This window comes from Etheostoma cragini, chromosome 1 (genome assembly GCF_013103735.1).
Source record: "Etheostoma cragini isolate CJK2018 chromosome 1, CSU_Ecrag_1.0, whole genome shotgun sequence".
In the NCBI taxonomy this organism is placed as follows: Eukaryota; Metazoa; Chordata; class Actinopteri; order Perciformes; family Percidae; genus Etheostoma; species Etheostoma cragini.
Window position 1 is genome coordinate 26,865,423 of NC_048407.1, and position 11,339 is coordinate 26,876,761.

The window sequence follows — 11,339 nt, forward strand, 5'->3', positions numbered from 1 at the left end:
AGTTCTGAAGGCAAAAGGGGGTCCAACCCGTTACTAGCATGGGGTACCTAATAAAGTGGCCGGTGAGTGTATGTCTCCTTTAAACACTTAAATCTGTAACTAAAATTTGCTAGAACCTAGCTGGTGTCTTTGAGGCTCACATTAGCTCCAATAAGACCCCCAAAAGATAAGCTGTGTGCTACTGTAGGGTCAGGGAGATCTTTACCATTGAATGTGAAAAATGGTATATGTGTTAAATAAACTGGTCTGTAACAGACTTTAACAGAGTCATAGTGAGAGCACAGCCAAAGTGACATGTTAATGTTCAAGTATAAATTTATATACGAAGAAATGGCCCTAAATCACATGCATGTTATACTTACAGTTTGTATGTGTATTGCTGTGGGCTATATCCTGCTAGCTACTATGAGAGTTTTACAAATGGAGTGTTATAATGTGGACTACAGGCATGTTAATGTTGTCCATGTTTGGTACATACACAACATTAGAAGCTGTAATTGGACTAAGCTTTAATGCATTGGAGGGATTTGGTTTCAGTAAACAAGGTTAGTTATGCACTCTGTATAACACCTGAGACAAAAACACTCACCGTTCTTTTCATGGATCTGAACAAGGGATTTGTAGGACTGCTGTGCTCTGGCAAGATTATACTGGTTCTGCATTAAAAAAGAAAATGAAATCAACCTTTGGTGTGCACTGGGTTTATGATGACAGTACAGAACAGAAAACAGCGATGACAGCTGTTTTCTACAGGCAAAAAAAAGCTTCTCTCTATCTCCATTTCCAAGAACAAAACCCAGTGTGCAGTGCAAGATAACCAACCTGCATTCTTCCCTTGTTTGACCATTTATACAGGATCGCTTTCACAAAAACCTGGCAATCACCATTTACTGTATAGAATTACACAAAACGTTGTACAAAATCTAATTTAAACTTTTTAAAGATCCATTGGAACACTGGATCTAGTTTTATGTGTAGAGAAGGCTAATTTGTCCTGAATTCTGGGTGGATGGAGACATTTTTCAAACCTAGACAACATGGCTGACTATTCAAACCACTCAGCTCCCTTCACTTCAGCAAAACATTTTCAGGAAGAAAAAGAAAACAGTTAAGAGGACATTTTACAAGGAAAATTCAACAGGAAAGAAAACTTCCACTATACTTTTGCTAACTCGTCAATCAGGCTCAGGATCCTAAGAAAACATGGCCCCTAGTTCTGAGTTAGCCTCGGTTGTAGGTATAATATTCTAATAATAATAATAATAATAATAATAATAATAATAATAATAATAATAATTTATACTTGACTAATCCTGCAAGGGAAATGACAAAGCATCACTCAGTTGTTAGAATACACATTTGACACAGGCCTGAAATACACATACATGCTCAGTACCTATACATGTACTAATGGAGAAACGTCAGAGTGAGGGGGTGCAACTGTCAATGGACAGGCGCCCCAGGCAGTTGGGGGTTCGGTGCCTTGCTCAAGAGCACCTTGTACGTTAACAACTTGTCTAGAAAGGACAAGCTTCAGCCACATTTTTCAGTGATTTTTTTCAAGTGCGTCTAAAACCCACATGCTTCCATTTTAATCAATACCGCTGTCTGCCCGGGCCACATCATGGCTCGTATTCCACTCACATTTTACGTGCAAAACTGCAAACCAAAGCATGATTTTATGCATCTGTTCTATCATCCTCAATTTTATACAAGCACATTCAGTGGTTGTGTGTTGGGCACTGAGCACTTCAAAAACGTGGATGACATAAACTCAACACTCTGCCTGAACACATCCTGTGTAGACACAGAGGGAAGACTGATGCCGCCCTGCTTACGTGCTGATTTCACTGTGTGGGCTGTGTAGAAATTGTGTAAGATTGTGGCAATTCTATAATGAAACGGAAGAAGAAAAAGAAGTTCACATTTTCATACTAAACCGAAGTGGTTTCAGATTAAGTGCTTAACCCTGACTGAGACAGGTCCTGACTATAGGCTATTTGACATGTGTTTTTTTTCACACTGACAGCAAAACACCGGTTTATCTTGGGTTACTCTGTTAATCTATTAGCGGTATGAGGGTTAAAATCATCTATACTATAGCTATAGTATATGTAATTTTAACATGTTCCTTAAAATTACACTCTTTGCAAATATTTTAACATCAAACACTGGACACACCATACTCCTGTCGGGCCTTGAGAAGGATCGACATTTTTGGTTGACAAAAATACAAGCCCTTTTTACATTCCAAGACAGGACTGTTGCACATTTAATCTGCCTCGCCGTCTCTTGGAAAGTTCCAAAGACAGAATGGGGGGGAAACAGAGTTGTTGCGCCTTTAAGCTCGCAGGGGAGGTAGTCAAAGATCCGAACCAACGTCGATAAGAAAGGGACAGCCTGCATGGCAGGACTGCATGCAGTACGATACGTGAGTCAATGCACAGGCATATCAAAAAAGTGGTTCCGAGTAGGCAAAGTTATTAATATCTTACAGAAACATTGCATGCAATGGTTCTCCTAATCTTCAATTTGTTCTCTCCCTCTCTCGAAAACACATGCAGATGTCTTTGTCCTCTCGATTGACAATTGTGCTACTATGGTGCTATAGTAGAGTACTATGTACTATAAAGCATAAAGTTGGCAAGATGCGGGTTGGGTTCACTTAGTCGATTATTACGGATCGGCTCGCTCACGTAATACACCAACGCTGTTGTGTCACACACAAGTGTGTGTTTTCCAAGTAAAAAAAAAGAGAATTTTAGTAGCTGTTGTAACAAGCACTCAGTAGTCAGCTTATTAAAGTACCTTTTACATTAGAACAGTGCACAGGTTCCAAAGAAAAAAACATTATGCTTTCCAGGCATTTTTCAGATTGGGGGAACCATGAGAGCTAAACACAAAACTAAAAAAGTGAGAAGAATCAACTAATTTAAGCTATAATGATTTTAAATATATGACATGCTAAATGTAATTTCTATTAGGTTCAGAGAGGGGCTTAAATATATATGTTTTCTTGGGACTTAACTTTTCAAACACTCAGAAAAACCAGTAGCCAGATTAGGTTTCATTAAGAAAACATGACAAGTACAAGTGACAGCGCAAAAAGATGAGCATCTATCTTGGCCATCCCAATAGTGCCAAACTGCACAACCCATCCCATTCCAATTGCAATACAAAAAAATTGTACATAACTAGAAACAGGAAAACAGGACATTCTCACACAGCACAACAGGCGCCGTTATAAGGCCTCTGTGTCAAAGCACTGTCATTGTGGTCCACATCATCATTATCAAAAGGACCTTTCCTGACTTGAAAAGAAACCTCTAGTGCTTACTTTATTGGCTCCAAACTGCACTCTGGCTTTTCCTTTGACTAAAGTGGCATTGATCTGCATGATGACAGACTCAATGGAATAGGCACTGCTCCATCCCTGCAATCAGGAAACCCAATATCAATAAGAGTACTGTAGGGTTTTAAAAGTGTAAAATAGATGCAGATATAATCCAAATTTAGATTTAATAATATGCAGTGCAAATTCACATTAATGTATGGCTTTAAACAAATATATTTGGCCTACCTGTTTGGTGAGGAGTTCCATGCACAGGGCACCTCCTCCAAGAACATACCTAAAGCAAGGACAGAAGACAATTATCAGAGAAAGGGCTATGAGAACAATACAATGAAGTCCTCTTTCAATAAGACACTTTTAAATCCCTTTGTTCACAAACTCAGCCTCAACTATAAAATAGCCAACAGGGAAGGAAGAAACAGTGAAAAGTGTACCAGCTGAAACTCACCCTCCAGAAAGCACAGGCGAAACCACGCGGACAAACGGTGGATCAAAGGGGAAATTATCCTGTAGAGCAGGACCAGCAAAAATGGTCAATCTACAGACTTCAGACTCCAAAATAGTGCTTCATTGTTATTAATGCAGAGTAAAGTGTACTCACTTTATATGAGAAGTTTAGTAAAATGTAATCCATTCCTTCCTTCTCCTTCAGGACTTGTAAATCACTGTGTAAAGGGCTATCTGGATCCACCCTGTTGGTCAGTAAATTATGCAATCAATCTGTGTTAATGTAGACCTAGAGAACGATAATGTGTGACACAAGATCCCAGTTACTTACGTCCTTAGTTTGACGTGCCATTCGTACAGGCTGTCGTTAACAAGCTCAACTGAATAAATGCCTGCAACAGAAATTGATTAAATAGGAGTTAAGCTAAGATGTCTCCCAATGCAAGGTCTTGTAAAAACTGTAATGATTTAATCTCCCCTTTCATTTTATAAACTGAAAGGTAATACAGTGAGGCAATGCATGAAATGTACTGTAACTTGTAGCTCCACTAAATCATATCACTGTCAGTTAATTCTACCTTGTTCAATTGTTAAACAGTTATAAAAAATAAAATTTCAAACATCAAAATCAAAATGGTCTTACTTAATTTTTTTTAAATGTGTTTTTTCCCCTAAGGAATGCCATTTTTTCCTTTGTTAACCTCTCACCAAAATGCAACCTAGGTTCTTTTTGTAAACGTAACCGAGTACCCGAGACAAACTTTCATTTAAAAGCATAATCGGGACGGAAGCGCCACTTTTAAGATTTACCGTTTTATTGTTTTCTGGTCAAATGGCCTTTTGAATGGGAAAGCTAGGGACACTTCAATGATCACATCGAAATCGGTATTTTTAAAACACTAAGAACGGTTGACACAAAATTAGACTTTTCTTCAAGTATCACCAGGGGCTCTACACATGAACTCGAGCATTGAGAACATTGTTTGAGTACATAGAGTTTACTAAAAAGAAACTCACTGTAGCTGTCGACTCTGTCCGCCATCTTGTCAGTCAGAAAGTGTTATCCGAATACGAATGAACGAACTCCATAGTTGGAAATTTCCTTCTAACATGAGGCTCCTTTTTCAACTACAAGGTCAATATTGTTTTTCAACAACAAAACAACAAATTATCCGTGCATTTATTTGATACTAAGCTTTATGAGCTTTCCATCTTTACTCTCCTCCCTCTATTTGTCCTTTTTTTGACTTGCTAGATGGACGGTGACCGGAAAAACCAACGGCTACAGTGAGTTTCTTTTTAGTAAACTCTGTGAACACAAACAATGTTCTTGATGCTCGAGTTCACGTGTAGAGCCCCTGGTGATACTTGGAGCAAAGTTTCATGTTGTGCCGAGCCTTCTTAGTGTTTTAAAAATAGCAATTTTGATGTGATCATTGAAGTGTCCCTAGCTCTCCCATTCAAAGGCCATTTGACCAAAAAATGATAATATGGTAAATCTTAAAAAAGTGGCGCCTCCATGCTAAATATGCTTTTAAATGAAAGTTTGACTTGGGTAAATTAACAAAAAGACCATTGTTTGCATTTTGTCAAGAGTTATGCTTTGAGATGCTGTGGAAGGCGTGTCTATGTGCTTATAGCCGTTACTAAAGCATACAAGAGATGGTTGCAAATTACATTAAAACAGAGTAGTAACTAATGTAACTGTCCATGTGCTGACTTCACATGGACAGGTGTAAGGCACCATTTAAATTCTTCACAACTAAACTTCCCTCAAATGTTAATTTCTGATTGTGTCAACATCATTGTTCTTGTATTACAATGCTTGATGTTCATCAATACTCATCAATCACATAAAGCGGATAGAATTGATGGTGATTGTGTTTGAGGGTTTGTAGGATTATGTTAGTTTCCAGGAAGAGTTATTTATTATTATTATTCTTTTACTCAGATCTGCATCAGAAGAGCACTACATTGTACAGAGTGCATACCGGTCTTGTAACTCTGAGACCTGTAGATTTCTCTTAGCTCCTTCATCAGCCGGTCGGATGCTTGCACTGAACCAGACACGGCTCCCTGAAAAATTCAAACGACAACGGTAACAATAAAGACAAAGAACACAGTGCTTTGCAATTCACTGTAAAGGTAAACCTGTCATCTGTACCTACAGTTGTGCTCATAAGTTTACATAACCATGCTAAATGGAAATTGATAAATACCTTAATTAAAAAGATTGGGAAAATCCAACCTTTAAGGATACCAATTTTCTTTGTAAATGAATAATCTATCCTAAGTAAAAAAAATGTACAACTGTACATGGGCCAACATCAAAAGAAAAAGCTTAATTCCACTAGACATCAATATTTATATTAATACACCTCTGAGAGAATGTTTCACTGAACTTCAAAATACTTTTTAAAAATGGTCAAATAAGTGCATGAAAGATGCATCACTGGTTCCATAGTTTGGATATAATTCAAAATACGTTATTAACCATAAGCATCTTAGCACCCGAAGAAATATACAGTATGTACTTACGTTCAAATGGTCCTGCCTCTGGTTCTTTCGGATCTTCTCCAGGATGGCCAGATTCTCCTTCTCGATGCCATCATCCTCGGATTTCTTCCCATCCACAGGCTCCTCCTCTTTCATTTCATAGTGGTCCAGATCCTCTATGTCCTGTTGGTTCATATTTAATATTTTAGACATTTTAAGTAGTTTCTGGTTCTCTCTCAAATGCATGAAACATTAAAAAAATGGCCCAGGGATCAAAGCCAGCGTCAAGTCAAAAGATGTGATGAGTCTCCCTAGTTTCCTGGAACATTCACATTAGCTCAACAATATAATCTAGTCACAAAGTGACTAGATTATAATTCAATCATGTCTTAAGACAATAAACATGTGTATGTACTAGGGGAAGATAAGGCTTTACATACCAATCAAAACTATGTAGACATTAGCATCTTTAACAATATGCTCTCCCAAACTACAGACCATACTAACATGCAATACCAACAGCCTAAAAATTTCTCTTTCAAATCATGCAATCATGGGAAAATGTGTGTTTCATACCTGAGCCAGCTTAGATGTTTAGACCAAAGATTTTTACTTACCTCGCCCATCTCTTCCTCCTCTTCTTCTTCTGATGTGACCTCCTCTGTCCCATGCTATACAAACACATACACACAAAAGGCCTTGAGTCAAGCTGATTAAAGTCATCTGAAAGCGACTCCCTAAGATGACCGGTGTTTTTATTGCCTAGGGGTGTAACGATTCTCCAAATCCATGGTTCGGTTGGGGGGGTTAAACATCTGGGTTTTATTTAAATCAACTACAAGAAACGCAGATAAAACGCATGGAAACTGAGCTAACGGTTCAAAATCCGGGTTTCAGATGCTTTCTTTAACGATCATGTGACTGGGGTTACACCACATGTTATTCACAATCACAGAAAGCCCCCTTGCATTCTTCTTAGCGCTCCTTCTCTCTGACCGCACGTACCATCTGAAAGCTGCCGATGGTTGCGTTTGTGTCTGGAATGTGTCCATGCAGCCATGTCTCTGTGACAGACAGAACGCTGCATTCATGACACCGCGACTTGGAAGACGGGACTGTGACACGAGACTGTGAATGTTTGTGATGCGGATTTCGGTCTTGGTTTCAGAACCGTTACACCCGTACATAAGATCAGCTTTTCCTGACCATAACCACGGGATGGTCATCTTAGAGAACAACTTCACATGAATCAACAATGCCCTGTTTTATGTAGACTGATATTTCACTACTGAGCAAACATGGTTTATAAGCGCATATTAAAACCTCCTGGTTTAAGTATGCATGTTTTAGTCCTTAAAAGTTATCAAATACTGGCCATGTTCTGTCCACGCCATTCCATGCCATGCGGAGGAATTTCACAAGAGCAAACTAGACTGCCTTGCCTTTCGGTCTGGTCCCACAGGCCCTGCAGGCAGGGGCTGGTCAAGCATCTCCACATCTGGATGTTGGGGAAGGTTGTACAGCCGACAAAGGTCACAAATGAGTTTCTTCAACTGTTGCAAAAGCTAGGAAAGACAAACCACAAAGAAGAGGGGACAAGAGTTAGATAAACCAATGCAGCTACACAGCAATGCCACGTGGCAGACATGTGACAGAAACACTATAGCTCGCGTGAACATTAGTTGATTATCTTTAATTAAGTCTAATTTGTATTTATGTATCCCAATATCACATATTTGCCTCAAGGAGCTTTATAATCTGTACAGCATACGAAGACGACCTCTGTGGTTTGCTTAAGATAAGATTTTTTTTGGTAATTGTTCATACATACATATACACATACACATATATATATATATATATATATATATACATATACACATACACATATATATATATATATATATATATATATATATAAATTGTTCATATATATATATTGTTTTTAATAAATAATGAATATGCAATACATGCAATTTACGATTGTATAAGAAAAGATGTGGACAACTGTGGAATAATGTAAAAGCATGCAATCTCTGAGTGTAGAGACAATAAAGTTAGGGAAAATTTGTCTCACATATGCAAACTATAGAAGTAAAATAAAAATAAACACTGACATTATTTGCACGGATAGAAAAAGGGTTAGGTAGCATAATGATTAAGTTGCCATCAGATAGTGTGTTTTGCCTTTGCAAATTTGGGGCAATTCAAATATAGGGTACTGCTAAAACATCTTTGCAACAGTAAGAAGGAATGTAAGGTATGTCCCTTACCTCCTACCCCCACACAACATAAACAATGTTGTAAGCTTTATCTGAATGTGCACTAAGTCGTGGTGCAAACTGCAAAAAATTGCTGTCAGAAAAAACTGACAGCACTTCTATAAAAAGCACATTTTACTTCCTACTAACAGAGCAGCATAAATAAGTAGGCTAACTAAGCTAAGGATGGCGGCACACATGTAGGATTACACAACAATCTGCTTGTCACCGACATCTGACCTCAAAGGTTGTCCCAATGACATAATGACACAGCCATTCGGTCTGCTAAAAACCTGTCCAGTCTGTTTGTACCTGCCAGTTATACACATTTAACCCATCCCCTCAGTACAAATTGTCACACAAATTTATGCAGCACATGCATGCTTTTTTTCACGTTTAATAAACCTATTTAAATAACAATGATTTGCCTCCTCTTAATGAAGCCCAACACAATAGGCTGGCATTATTTCAAAATAATGCGAAGAAAACACTTCTGTGGCCTCTCCAGGCAGCCTGGTCATTACTTGTTAAGCTAAGCAAGTCAGTTAACTAGTCAAAATAAAGTGGTCTTTTTATTCAGCTATATGCCGTATACCTAAGACATAGTATGAAAGCATTTAGGCTGAAAGCATTTGGGCTGCAGTTGTATGAGATCTGTTTCAATTTATCAGGATAAGAATAAGTCAGCTGGGAAATAAAGAGTTTTCTTATTATTCATTTTTGTGTACTTGAACCAACTGTTGTATCACACAATAACCTATGTATTGTAGTAAGTATACATACAAATTGAAACTTAGGCCTATGTGATCAGGCCATTTTTTATTGAGGTTTTAAGGTTAACATTCACTATGAATATTAAAATTGTCCGTAGGTCCTCACAAAGTATATTTAAATCGTTGAGTTTTCCTCAATGACACAGTGAAAAACAAGAGAGTTAGGATAGCTAATGTTACCAGGGTGCTGCCTTTTCTCACATCTTCCAACCTCTCCAAAACTTGCGCCAAGCTTGGGTCGTCAGAGTCCACAAACCATATCGGCGACGTAGATGGATACGATTCCTAAATACAGTGGAACACAGCAAAATCGAGAGTAACATTAATATATGTGACCTATATTGCGTGTCGCAGGGCTAAACATTGAATCAGTAAATAACGTAAAATTTGAATTGGAAACATCAGCATTGAGATTGCAGCGTTAGCTAGGGTTGCTTCTCAATTATGTTTAATCTCGGATTGTCAGACCAAAACCCCTCAAGACTGCGTAACTCACACTGACAATACCTTATGAAAATACGGCAAAGCTTGTCACGCACATCATCAGATTGTATAGTTGTTGGGGTAGAGTTAGCCTGCTATCTGGCTAGCATGTCTCCCTTGTTGGTCGTTAGCGAGCTAAAGTTAGCTGGTTAACCATCCCGGTACTTGTGTTCTGTAATCTTACCGTTATATTACAGTGGATAATTAACAGCTTTTCCCCAGTTACATTAAACTGACAGCTCAGCTCGTCAGGCTTCCAGTCAATGATCCTGAAGCGTTCGTGGTTTGGATCAAAAATGGATTCCAAAAACTTCAGTTCGGCCTTCAGCCCCGACACCGACATCTTCCACGCATCTCCGGCTGGGCCGCTGGGGAGGGGGAGAAGTCGGGACTTAGCTTTTAGCTAGCTAAAGCCACAACGCAAATGTATGTACCAAGTTGGTTAAAACATGTGGCAAATAAATGGTGGACTGCCCTTGTCGATGTAGCTGGATATCCAGTGCCAAGTATAAACAGCGTCCGGTCAAAATTAGAAAGATTGTCTGATGAAGTCACTCTCGGATGAAGTGGCTAACGTTAGCTAGCTAGCTTTTAGTTAGCATTTGAAAACAGCGCAGCGCTCAGCAAGATGCTAGCGAGCGACTTAGCGAGCTCCGTTGTTGTTGTCTGTGTGTCTATTGTTGTTGTCGGTCTATGATAATAACAGCATAGGGTTCTCGCAGGGTCCTGTGACCGTCTGTCCTTACAGTCCCACCGACAGTTCCTTATTATTTACTTGACCGGGAAAGAATCACACCATCTTCACGATTTGAACGTATATCCCGCTGTTGTGTTTTTCATCCCGGTGTACAACTGTAGCTGGCCTCTTGTGGGGTTTAAAGATGGCGTTCTGCAACCTCCCCGTTCCCGCAGAATCACAGCATACAGCTCGTTCTCAATTTATTTAAGGTCAGAAAATAAAGAAAAGTTGGATGTGTACATTGAACCTTTCTGTCAACCAGTTATTTGACTGTGAATGTGATTTATTTATTTTTATAAGGGAAAATAACCAATTTCCTGCTTCAGACAGTATACCAGAGAAAACTGGTGCGCATAAACTTATAATTATTATTGGAATTATTCTGCCTTGGTACCTCAAAGATTGATACATTTATTGAGAGTGGGCCTAGGTTTACATAGAAATTATGTTTGATGTAGTGTCAATCACAAATGTTTGACTTGATATTATGATTTAGTATTAGTGTTCTTTAATATCACAATATAATCAAATACAATCATAATTTAAATTGTGTTTTACTAATAAAAGGCCAAACAAATAGACTGTAGCTTATGCAAATTGTTTACATACAAGGCTTTGTTAGACAATTTGAGTGTAGGCCTACACACCAATATTGACTTGCTGTATTATTGTCAGTTTAGCACATTAGTCTGATTTGGCTTGAATGAGGCTATGATCTATTTTAATTGGAAATTCAAATTTGTAGGGTTATATGTCTCAACAAATGGGCATATTTGTGTTGTCCCATC

At 38.5% G+C, this 11,339-nt stretch overlaps 1 protein-coding gene across 2 annotated transcripts in view; it reads right to left on the minus strand.

The window, feature by feature from the left end:
* The window catches only part of LOC117943999 (ubiquitin-conjugating enzyme E2 Q2-like), a 13,918-nt gene extending 3,193 nt beyond the window's left edge, over window positions 1-10,725 (minus strand). For both annotated transcript variants that reach the window (XM_034870507.1, XM_034870498.1), the window contains exons 1-12: window positions 9,997-10,725; window positions 9,510-9,614; window positions 7,738-7,860; window positions 6,913-6,966; window positions 6,338-6,478; window positions 5,791-5,875; window positions 4,131-4,191; window positions 3,954-4,044; window positions 3,801-3,859; window positions 3,581-3,629; window positions 3,338-3,433; window positions 590-656 (exon numbers count right to left, since the gene is read on the minus strand). In XM_034870507.1, the coding sequence (XP_034726398.1) occupies window positions 590-656; window positions 3,338-3,433; window positions 3,581-3,629; window positions 3,801-3,859; window positions 3,954-4,044; window positions 4,131-4,191; window positions 5,791-5,875; window positions 6,338-6,478; window positions 6,913-6,966; window positions 7,738-7,860; window positions 9,510-9,614; window positions 9,997-10,155 (1,090 nt within the window). In that variant the 5' untranslated portion in view covers window positions 10,156-10,725. The remainder of the gene's footprint in view (window positions 1-589; window positions 657-3,337; window positions 3,434-3,580; window positions 3,630-3,800; window positions 3,860-3,953; window positions 4,045-4,130; window positions 4,192-5,790; window positions 5,876-6,337; window positions 6,479-6,912; window positions 6,967-7,737; window positions 7,861-9,509; window positions 9,615-9,996) is intronic.
* Window positions 10,726-11,339: the final 614 nt, after the last annotated feature.